At 55.0% G+C, this 11,432-nt stretch overlaps 1 protein-coding gene across 1 annotated transcript; it reads left to right on the forward strand.

Annotated features, from left to right (window-relative positions):
- The first annotated feature begins 3,017 nt into the window (after positions 1-3,017).
- On the forward strand, positions 3,018-11,335 carry S1PR2 (sphingosine-1-phosphate receptor 2). The gene is made up of 2 exons (XM_017499992.2): positions 3,018-3,262; positions 9,876-11,335. Exon 2 carries the CDS (start codon positions 9,918-9,920, stop codon positions 10,977-10,979), a length of 1,062 nt encoding a protein of 353 aa, XP_017355481.1. The 5' UTR covers positions 3,018-3,262; positions 9,876-9,917; the 3' UTR covers positions 10,980-11,335.
- The last annotated feature ends 97 nt before the right edge of the window (positions 11,336-11,432 follow it).

Raw genomic sequence — 11,432 nt, forward strand, 5'->3', positions numbered from 1 at the left:
GGTTTCACCATGTTGGCCAGGCTGGTCTTGAACTTCTGACCTCAGGATCCACCTATCTCGGCCTCCCAATAATTTTTGTATTTTTAATAGAGATGGGGTTTCACCATATTGATCAGGCTGGTCTCACACTGCTGACCTCAGGTGACCCACTTGCCCTGATCTCTTTGTACATTTTTTTTGAATTAGTAATTAGTAATAGAAGCTAATGATTTCAAACAGCTGGCCGGGGCTCATGCCTGTAATCTTAGCACTTTGTGAAGCAGAGGCGGGCGGATCACCTGAGGTCAGGAGTTTGAGTCCAGCCTGGCCAGTATGATGAAACCGTCTTTACTAAAAATAATACAAAAAATTAGCTGGGCGTGGTGGCGTGCTCCTGTAATCCCAGCTACTCAGGAGGCTGAGGCAGGAGAATCACTTGAACCAGGAGGTAGAGGTTGCAGTGAGAGGAGATCATGCCACTGCACGTCACCCTGAGCAACAGAGTGAAACAGAGTGAGACTCCATCTCAAAAAAAAAAAAAAAAAAAAAAATTCAAACAGCCCTCCAGGGTATACCATGAAAAGCTGTCCCTTCTTACCTCATTTCCCTGCACCCTGGTTCCTCTCATTGTGACTAGGGTCTGGTGCTTTCTCCCGGAGATGGCCTGCATGTCACAGGCAAATGTGTGTGTATTTATACAGTTCTTATTAATACACCCAGAAATGCAATGCATACTGGTCTACACTGTACTTTTTCAACTTAGTATGTTGAAGACCATTTCCCATTAGTACACACAAGACTACTCCATTTATTTGTTTATTTATTTTTATTTTTATTTATTTATTTGAAATGGAGTATTGCTCTGTTGCCCAGGCTGCAGTGCAATGGGGCCATCTTGGCTCACTGCAACCTCCACCTCCCAGTTTCAAGCGATTCTCCTAACTCAGCCTCCCGAGTAGCTGGGATTACAGGTGCCCACCACCATGTCCAGTAATACTTTGTATTTTTAGTAGAGATGGGGTTTTGCCATATTGGCCAGGCTGTTCTCAAACTCCTGACCTCAAGTGATCCACCCACCTCAGAGTCCCAGCGTGCTGGGATTACAGGTGTGAGCCACCGTATCCAGCCAATTTTTGTATTTTTTTGTAGAGATGGGGTTTCACCATGTTGCCCAGGCTGATCTAGAACTAATGGGCTCAAGCAATCCACCCACCTTGGCCTCCCAAAGTGTTGGGATCAGTCATGAGCCACTGTGCCTGGCCACTGTGCCTGGCCAGATTATAACATATGATGTGTATGTTTTCACAAACGGCACTCTCATAAAATGCCATGTCTCCCACCTGAACATAAGATCACTGGGTCAGGGAGTTTTTATTTTTTCTCTTTTGTTCACTGCTGTTCCCAGTAGGTGCATCAGAAATATTTGTTGCCAGTCAGGGTGGCTCATGCCTGTGATCCCAACACTTTGGGAGGCCAAGATGGGGAGATCGCTTGAGGTCAGGAGTTCGAGACCAGCCTGGCCAACATGGCAAAACCTTGTCTTTACTAAAAATGAAAAACAAAAAACAAAACAAAAAAAAAACACACCAGCCAGGTGTGGTGGCATGTGCTACTCAGGAGGTTGAAGCACAAGAATCCCTTGAACCTGGGAGGCAGAGGTTGCAGTGAGCCGAGATTGCACCACTGCACTCCACCCTGGGGGGAGACAAAGTGAGACTGTCTCAAACAAATGAACCGACAAGTTTGTTGAGGGAATGAGGGGCTCCCCTATCCTGTTGTCGAGCTGCTGGTTACACACACACACACACACACACGTACACAAACATCTTTCAATGAAGGCGTATATCATTTGTGCAGGCAAGCACACAGAAACACCCAGGAAACAGTGAAAATTAGAAAACTGAATATAAGACTGGGCCCGACACTGGAAGGCAGGAACAAACTGGGCCTTGCTGGTTTCCCCTACCAGAGGGGACAGCGATCTACAGAGGCAGGGTAGACTGTGGAGTGTCCCCAGTCCCCTAAGGAAGAGAGGGCAGCAGCTGAATTCTGGAGTCTTATCAAGGCAGAGATCCACTGGGCGCAGTGGCTCACGCCTGTCATTCCAGCTCTTTGGGAGGCTGAGGCGGGAGGATTGCTTGAACTCAACAGCTCAAGACTAGCCTGGGCAACATAGCAAGCCCCCATCTCTACAAAAAATTTCAAAAAATTAGCCAGACATGGTGGCACATCTGTAGTCCCAGTTACTCTGGAGGCTGAGGCAGGAAGTTGAGACTCCGGTGAGCTGATTGCGCCACCGCACTCTGGCCTGGTTGACAGAGCAAGACCTTGTTTCAAAAAAAGAAAAGAAAAAGGGAGAGACCAATTTTGTCTCTGGGACAGGGTATTGCACTTAGTAGGAATTTCATTATTTGTTGGTTGGACATACAGTAGGCACTTGTTTTTCCTTTTTTTTTGAAGTGAAGTTTTGCTCTTGTTGCCCAGGCTGGAGTGCAATGGCTGGATCTTGGCTCCTGGCAACCTCCACCTCCCGGGTTTAAGCGATTCTCCTGCCTCAGCCTCCCAAGTAGCTGGAATTACAGGCATGCGCCACCATGCTTGACTAATTTTTGACGGGGTTTCTCCATGTTGGCCAGGCTGGTCTCGAACTCCCAACCTCAAATGATAGACCCGCCTTAGCCTCCCAAAATGCTGGCATTACAGGCATGAGACACCCAGCTGGGCCCACAGTAGGAGCTTAATGACTAATTGCAGCATTGACACCTAGTAGATACTTCCAAGGCTCTTTGTTGAGTAAATAAAGGGAACCTCGTGTTTTCTTCCAAGTCCAGAGTCCCAGGGGTGAGCCCAGAGTTAATCTAGAGTTGAAGATAGCTGTTTCAGGTTGAGGCCACCTGATCAGGATCACTGTGATGTCACTAGGCCAGCGTTACGTCTCGCGCGGGCCAGTTCTCACGGGTGGGGGCTGGGAGGGGCAAACCGAGAGGTGGGGGGGCGGACAAAGGGCCCCTCGGTGCAGCTCCTGCCAGTCCCCGCGTGCGCCTGGGCCAGCCGGCCGGCCACATCTGGAATTCATTGCAGCCGCAGCCGGAAAGAGGAGAGGAGGGCGGGGCGAGCGGGGGGCAGAAGCGGTGGCTTTCCCCGCCCCCACCTCTGTCCCTGGTCCCAGCCCCGGGACGCTGCCGAGCCCGGCGGGCAGCCCCAGCCCCAGCCGCGGCCGCCCCGGGGACGCAGACGCCAAGGCCCCTCCGGCCAGGGCAGGGAGCCGGGCCGGCCTAGCCAGGTGAGCGCGCGTGGGGAGGCAGAGGCAGAAAGGGCGGGCCCCGGTCCCCCTTGAAGTCTCGGGATCCGAGTTGCGGGGCCCGATTTGGGGGGCTGGGGCGCGCACGCGCCGCGCGGGTTCCTGCTGCACGGAGCGGCTGGTCACTGTGCGCCCTCTCCACGACTCCCGGCAGCCCCCACTGTCTCAGCCGCGAACCCCCAGACTCCGCTCCCCGCCCTTCTCAGAGGCAGGAAGTTGGCGCCGGGGAGAAGGCAGAATCCGAGCGCTTTCCACTGTAGTCTTTGGGAGGCAGGACGCTGTGTCCGGCGACTAGGGTTTTGGGGAGCGTGTTTGGGGGAGGGGTGCAGCACCCCTCCTGGCTGACTCCGGCTATTGCGAGGGCAAAAGGAGGTGCGTGCTGGGGAGCCTCCAAGCCAAGGGGCGGGACCCCCGGGGGGTGCGGTCGCACTTCAGGCTTTCTGCCTCGGTTTCCCCAAGTTGTTTGCCTCCCCCAGACTCCCTCGGGGGCGTGGCTTTCTTTTGGAAGGAAAAGGAAAGTCACCGTGTGGCTCAGACGCCTCCTATTTCAATTCCGGCTCAGGGATGGGGCATGGGTGAAGGCGTGCGTGGCGCGGACCCCGCGTATCCCCGGGCCCGGCAGAGAGTCGGAACTCGCCCCCTTCTCCGGCACTGGTTGACTCACCCGGGGATTTCCACCCCCTCCTCTGTCTCTGCTCTTGTCTGATGCTCCGGGCACCACGCGCTGAGCCCACGGTCCCCCGCGTGGGGCTACTCGGGCAGGCGCGGAACTCGGGGTGCAGCTGCTGCTGGGATCTGGTCCCCCACCCGTAGTCTTCCCAGAATCTCGAGGCGGGACCCCTGGAGGGACGGAGAGGAATCCCTCCAGTCCAACTTGGAGATGTGGGGGTCCCGCGCGTGTGGCGGTCTGGGGTCGGGGGGGGGGAAGAGGAGGCGTGGCTCCAGCGCAAGCGAGTGTGGATACCGCGCATTCCTAGGCCAGATAAGGAGGCCAAGAGTGCGGGCCAGCACGGGGGCGGGTCCTGCTGTCGTCTCCATGGAGACACGCTGGGCTTTGCCTGGTTGTTGTTGGTGGTGGTGGTGGTGGTGGCGGTGGTGGGGCGCTGCCCAGGGACCAGAGGTGTCTCCAGGCCCCTTTGTTGTTGTTTGGGTCTGGGCTGAGCTTAGGAGCATCCTCCCTTGGGAACCCACTAGGGGTCTCCTTCGTTGGTTGGTTCATTCAATCATTCATTCATTTGCCCATTCCACACGTTTTCTGAGGGCTTTCTTTGTGCCAGGCAGCCCTGTAGGGGCAGATAACGGACTTGCTTCTTGGCCTTCTGCATTGACATTCTAGGTGGAAGGCCGGACAGAAAAGGAGAAATACCATGATAGTTTCTGATAGTGGCAAGTGCTGTGCAGATGATAAAACAAAATTCTGCTGTTAGGAAAGGCTCGGAGACGGCTGCTACAGTAGACTGGGAGTCAGGGGAGTCCCCTCTGAGGAAATGACCTTTAAATAGAAACCTGAAAGATGGGGTGACAGTCATTCAAAGATTTGGGGAACAATCAGGGGCGGTGGCTCACACCTGTAATCCCAGCACTTTCAGAGGCCAAGGCAGGTGAATCACCTGAGATCAGGAGTTCCAGACCAGCCTGGCCAACGTAGTGAAACACTCTCTCTACTAAAAATACTAGCTGGGTGTGGTGGCGGGCACCTATAATCCCAGTTACTTGGGAGGATGAGGCAGGAGAATCACTTGAACTCAGGAGGCAGAGGTTGCAGTGAGCTGAGATCACGCCACTGCACTACAGCCTGGCCAACAGAGTAAGACTGTATCTCAAAACAACAACAACAAAAAAACAAAACAAAAGCTCTAGGGAGGGCCAGGTGAGGTGGCTCAGGCCTGTAATCCCAGCACTTTGGAAGGCCAACGTGGTCGGATCAGGAGATCAGGAGTTTGAGACCAGCCTGGCCAACATGGTGAAACCCTGTCTCTACTAAAAATGCAAAAATTAGCCAGGCATGATGGTACGCGCCTGTAATCCCAGCTACTCAGGAGGCTGAGGCAGGAGAATTGCTTGAACCCAGGAGGCAGAGGTTGCAGTGAGCTGAGACTGTGTCATTGTACTCCATCCTGGGCAACAGAGACTCCATCTCAAAAAAAAAAAAAAAAAAAGATTTTGGGGAAGGGTGTGCCCTAAGAAGAACAGCAAGGGCAAAGGCTTGGAGGTAAGGGTGGGGGTGGCATGGAGGAAGCTTCGAGTGGTTGGAGTGGAATGGCTCTGGGGGAGAGTGGGTGGAGGCTTCGTGGGCAGGGGCCATGCTACTTGGGGTATAGGGAGCCATGGAAGAATTTGGAGTCATGGAGTGACATGGAGTTATAAGTTTAAAAGCTCCCCCTGCCTGCTTGGTAGGGAACGGCAGGGTAGGGGATCCTGACAGCCACAGGGAAACCAAAAGGTAGGGTGGCTGCCAGGTGTGGTGGCTCACACCTGTAATCCCAGCACTTTGGGAGGCTGAGATGGGTGGGTCACCTGAGATCGGGAGCTCGAGATCAGCCTGACCAACATGGAGAAACTTGTCTCTACTAAAAATACAAAATTAGTCTGGCGTGGTGGCTCACGCGAAAATCGCTTGAACCTGGGAGGCAGAGGTTGCGGTGAGCCGAGATGGCACGACTGTACTCCAGCCTGGGCAACAGAGTGAAACTCCTTCTCTGGGGGACGAGGGGGAAACTGTAACCACAGGGCCTGCCTCTCTGGAACTGGGAGGGGGTGGAGAGGAGCTCGGAAGCCACTGAGGCTTCCTCTAGCCTTCCCCTCTCCTAATCTCCAGCCAAACACTCATCTGAGTCTATCTCTCTTCCCTTCCTTCCAAAGCCGGTCGCTTGTCCCTCCTGTTCCATTTGAGTCAGGATGGCCTTGGTGAAGGTGACCAGGAGACAGGCTCTGCCTCCTTCTCAAAACCTGGTAGTCTGACACAGGGAAAGGACACAGGCCAGGCCACCATCCACCTAGAGGGTGACTCTTCTGCCAGCTCCAACCTCAGCACCTGCTTCCTCTTTCTGGGAAGTGTCAACCGCCTAAGTACTTGCCTCAGTAAAGTCCTAGTGGTTAAAATGAGGCTTGGATAGAATGTGGACCTGTTTCCCCTTCTCTAGGAGAGCTGCCTCTCCCTCTGTGGATGCCTTAGCCTCCTGGGGCTGCATAGGGTGAGAGTGCAGCACCCCCAGTTTTCCTCTCAGGGAAGAGATCAGACTTTTTGGTCAGTCCCTGGGGTGCAAGAGCTGAATACATTTATTTGTTTTGAGACAGAGTCCGGCTCTGTTGCCCAGGCTGGAGTGCAGTGGCATGATCTCAGCTCACTGCAACCTCTGCCTCCCGGCTTCAAGCAATTATCCTGCTTCAGTCTCCCGAGTGACTGGGATTACAGGCGTGCACCACCATGCCTGGCTTTTTTTGTATTTTTAGTAGGGGGGGCGTTTCGCCATGTTAGCCAGGCTGGTCTCGAATTCATGATCTTGGGTGATCTACCCACCTCGGCCTCCCAGAGTGCTGGGAGTACAGCGGTGAGCCACCGCGCCCGGCCTGAATAAATTTCTTATTTCTCCAGGAAGCCACAGTAAATCTTTTGGTGAGCGGCAGAGGCGGCGGCTGCACTAGCGAGTGTGCTTCCCAGGCCTGCAAAGGGACCTTGATTCTCACTTATGAACTCTAGGAGGGGGCTCAGCCCGCCAGGGCAGCCTGGGGGCGTCTGGGCGGGGTGACCCAGCGGTCAGGCCCAGTTCAAACTGCCTCTAGAGACGTCCACACCGCATTAACTCTATCCTTGGAAAGCTCCGAGCTCCAGTTGCCTTTAAAGGACCCCATCAGTAGGGCTGGCCGTAGAGCGCCCTCAACTGGACCAATCAGAGGCCGAAGATGGAAAGCGCGGGCCAATAGGCAAATCACTCAGTGCCCTGGGATTGAAAATGAGCCAATCAGGGCGCGGGCTGTTTCCGGTCCGACGGCCGCGGCTGATCTGGCTGCAGTCTGGGCCCAAGCCTGCCCGGGACTGGCTGCAGCGTGCAGAGGGCATCAAGATGCCTGGGGCTCCGTCCAGCAAGGGAACAAGGGGCCTCTGTGTGGCGATCCGGGAGGGGCAGCAGTCTCCGGGGACGTGCACAAGCTCTTGTCTGTTCCCAAACTAGGACGGATGTCCCTCCGCCCTTGGGAGAGCAGCTGCCTCTGTCCAGCCAGGGGCCAGAATGCCCCTTGGGGGGGCGGCCAGGGACTGCGATGGCTGGGTGACTCCGGAAGCCCCCATCACTCCTGGTCTCAGGAGAGCTGGCCTAACCAGAATTTTCTGGAAGGGTGCACATACTCCTTGCCAGATGTGTTTCTAGGGACCTGGGGAGGACTCCCCTTATTCTCTCCGCTCCCTGCCATTTAACTACGGGCTGGAACTTCCTCCCTCTCCCTTCATGAAAGGCATACACTGCACCGGCTCTTCTGACACCCCCCAACCTTACCCCCAAGCTGGGGAAAGGCCATGGTGTCTGCCTCTCATCCTCTCTGCCCAAAAGCGCCTCCTCCCGCCCTTTCCCTGCCCCTCCCCCAACAGCTCAGTTTTCCTTGGTGGTGGTGGTGGGGGTGACTCAGGATTTCATGGAACAAATGTCTTACCCCCTCCCGGCGAGGCTGCACGCCCCTTCACGGCTCACATGACTTTAGCAAATCTGCCCCATCCTCCCAGCCAGGACCTCCCAGTTTGGGTCTCTCCCATCTTAACTCTCCCCTCCCCGCCCACCCATCCGGCCTCCCTCACACCGGATGTGATTGCAGAGTGAGGACTCCGCCCTCTTTGTTCGGGAGGCCTCACATCTGGATTTCATCCTGGCTGGGGAGGGGGTGCCAGGGCCCTGCCCATCCCCATGGGACTTTCTGTCCCAGGGCAGAGCAAGATGGTGCTGATGAGAACAGGCTGTTGGAGATCATGCCTGGTTGGCTTACATCCCTTGTCTTCCCAAAGGATTGGAGGGAAGAGGGGAACTAATAACATTAGCCAGTATTTGTTGAGTGCTTACTGTGAGCTAAACGTGCCTCATGCGTCATTTAAAAGGATTTCCCCAACACCCCACAGGTGGGCTTTCTTCTCTCCATTGCACAGATGAGGACATTCAGGCTGACACAGCGTCTAGGGACTTGGCCAGTGTTTCAGAGGTGAAATGGGAGCAAACTCTGGATTGCCTCCAAGGTCTATGTCCTTGAAGATGGTGTGACCTCTGGGATGTTTGAACCTCAGGGTCACCCTGGTGTCTCCCCAAGACCTTATCTTGGGAGCACCCGTGGCCTCAAGGCTTAGACCCAGCCTGAAATCCAGGGTTAGTGGGTGGTAATGAATGAGCAGAGGTAGGAGCTATCAGTGGTGACCCAGGTCAGCCTGAGGCCCCAGGTGCCTGTGTGTTCCAGAAAAGAGATCATCCAGGCCCTACCTAGGGCCTGCTTTCTGGGTAGCTGGGCAAGGTTTCTGGAAGTACATATATTTTTCTTTTATCTTTTTTTTTTTTTTTTTATTTTAACTTTTTTTTTTTTTTTTTTTTTTTTTTTTTTTGCCCAGGCTGGAGTGCAATGGCGTGATCTCAGCTTACCGCAACCTCCACCTCCTGGGTTCAAACAATGCTCCTGCCTCAACCTCCCAAGTAGCTGGAATTACAGGCATGTGCCACCATGCCCAGCTAATTTTTGTATTTTTAGTAGAGACTGGGTTTCACCATGTTGGCCAGGTTGGTCTCGAACTCCTGACCTTGTGATCCACCCGCCTTGGCCTCCCAAAGCGCTGGAATTACAGGCATGAGCCACCGCACCCGGCCCCACATTAAATTTTTCATGCAATTTGGGGGAACTTCTGTCCTTTTGAAAGTGTGTAGCTACTCAGGAGGCTGAGGTGGGAGGATTCACTTGAGCCCAGGTGTTGAGTCAACTGTGAGCTATGATCATGCCACTGCACTCCAGCCTGGGTGACAGAGCAAGACCCTATCTCTAGAAAATAATAATGAAAATTAAAATAGGCAAGGCGTCCTGGCTCATGCCTATAATCTCATTGGTTTGAGAAGCCAAGGAGAATTGCCTGAGGCCAGGGGTTCAGGATCAGCCTGGACAAAACAGTGAGACCCAATCACTACAAAAACAAAAATCAGCCAGATGTGGTGGCATGTGCTTGTAGCTGAAGCTGAGGTGGGAGGCTGAGGTGAGAGGATCATTTGAGCTCAGGAGTTTATGGCTGCAGGTAGCTATGACTGTGCCACAGCACTCCAGCCTCAATGACAGAGCAAGACCTTCTCTCGAAAAAATAGATAAATAGAATAAATAAGAAAGCGTGCAGCCTAGGGCTTACAGAGGCTGCAGAGCCAGTCTCTCTGGCCCTGCCGCCGGTTAGATTTGAGACTTTAGGAAAGTGAATTAACTTCTCTGGGTTTCCTGTCTGTAAGTGGGAATGATGATGATCCTGAATTCCTGTGGCCATGCAGCAAGAATTACCAGAATGGGAAATTGAGTCTCAGCCCATCCGAGGCCAGAGCCCCGGGACAGCCACAACTCTGACCTGTTGTCTGTCTGTCTGTCTTTTCTGCAGTTCTGACAGCCCCATGGCCCCAGCGGGCCACTGAGCCCCACCATGGGCAGCTTGTACTCGGAGTACCTGAACCCCAACAAGGTCCAGGAACACTATAATTATACCAAGGAGACGCTGGAAACGCAGCAGACGAGCTCCCGCCAGGTGGCCTCGGCCTTCATTGTCATCCTCTGTTGCGCCATTGTGGTGGAAAACCTGCTTGTGCTCATCGCGGTGGCCCGCAACAGCAAGTTCCACTCGGCCATGTACCTGTTCCTGGGGAACCTGGCCGCCTCCGATCTGCTGGCAGGTGTGGCCTTCGTAGCCAATACCCTGCTCTCCGGCTCTGTCACACTGAGGCTGACGCCTGTGCAGTGGTTTGCCCGGGAGGGTTCTGCCTTCATCACGCTCTCCGCCTCCGTCTTCAGCCTCCTGGCCATCGCCATCGAGCGCCACGTGGCCATTGCCAAGGTCAAGCTGTACGGCAGTGACAAGAGCTGCCGCATGCTGCTGCTCATCGGGGCCTCATGGCTCATCTCGCTGGTCCTCGGTGGGCTGCCCATCCTTGGCTGGAACTGCCTGGGCCACCTCGAGGCTTGCTCCACTGTCCTGCCTCTCTATGCCAAGCATTACGTGCTGTGCGTGGTGACAATCTTCTCCATCATTCTGTTGGCCATCGTGGCGCTGTATGTGCGCATCTACTGCGTGGTCCGCTCAAGCCATGCTGATGTGGCCGGACCGCAGACGCTAGCCCTGCTCAAGACGGTCACCATCGTGCTGGGCGTCTTTATCGTCTGCTGGCTGCCCGCCTTCAGCATCCTCCTCTTGGACTATGCCTGTCCCATCCGCTCCTGCACAGTCCTCTACAAAGCCCACTACTTTTTCGCCTTCGCCACCCTGAATTCGCTGCTCAACCCCGTCATCTACACGTGGCGCAGCCGGGACCTTCGGCGGGAGGTGCTTCGGCCGCTGCTGTGCTGGCGGCAGGGGGCGGGGGTGCAAGGACGCAGGCGGGCCGGGACCCCCGGTCACCGCCTCCTGCCACTCCGCAGCTCCAGCTCCCTGGAGAGAGGCATGCACATGCCCACATCGCCCACATTTCTGGAGGGCAACACAGGGGTCTGAGGGGCGGGTGGAACAACCATCAGGCCAGGGGACAGAGGGGTTCATGGAGAGGCCACTGGGTGACCCCAGACAGAGACGAGGGGCTGCCGAGCCAGATGCCCCACCCCACAGACCTGGGTGATGTTACAAGTATTTCACACCTGGAAAGGCCAGATAAGGCACTGACTAGTCACATATCAGTGGGGTCTTTAAGGCCAGTGTGGTGGCAAATGTGACTCCTTTAGAACTGGATCCTGGGGAGGCCAGTGCAGGGCACCTGTGAAGAGCCAGGGTGACGGCAGGTAGAATTTAGGGGAGCTCAGGGCAGGAGCATTTTACTACCTGGTACAAAGGATTTCTCCTTCCTTCCTTCCTTCCTTCCTTCCTTCCTTCCTTCCTTCCTTCCTTCCTTCTCTCCCTGCCTCCCTCCCTCCCTCCCTCCCTCCCTCCTTCCTTCCCTTCTTTCCTTCCTTC

The sequence above is a fragment of the Cebus imitator genome, unplaced genomic scaffold (genome assembly GCF_001604975.1).
Source record: "Cebus imitator isolate Cc_AM_T3 unplaced genomic scaffold, Cebus_imitator-1.0 Scaffold263, whole genome shotgun sequence".
Lineage (NCBI taxonomy): Eukaryota > Metazoa > Chordata > Mammalia > Primates > Cebidae > Cebus > Cebus imitator.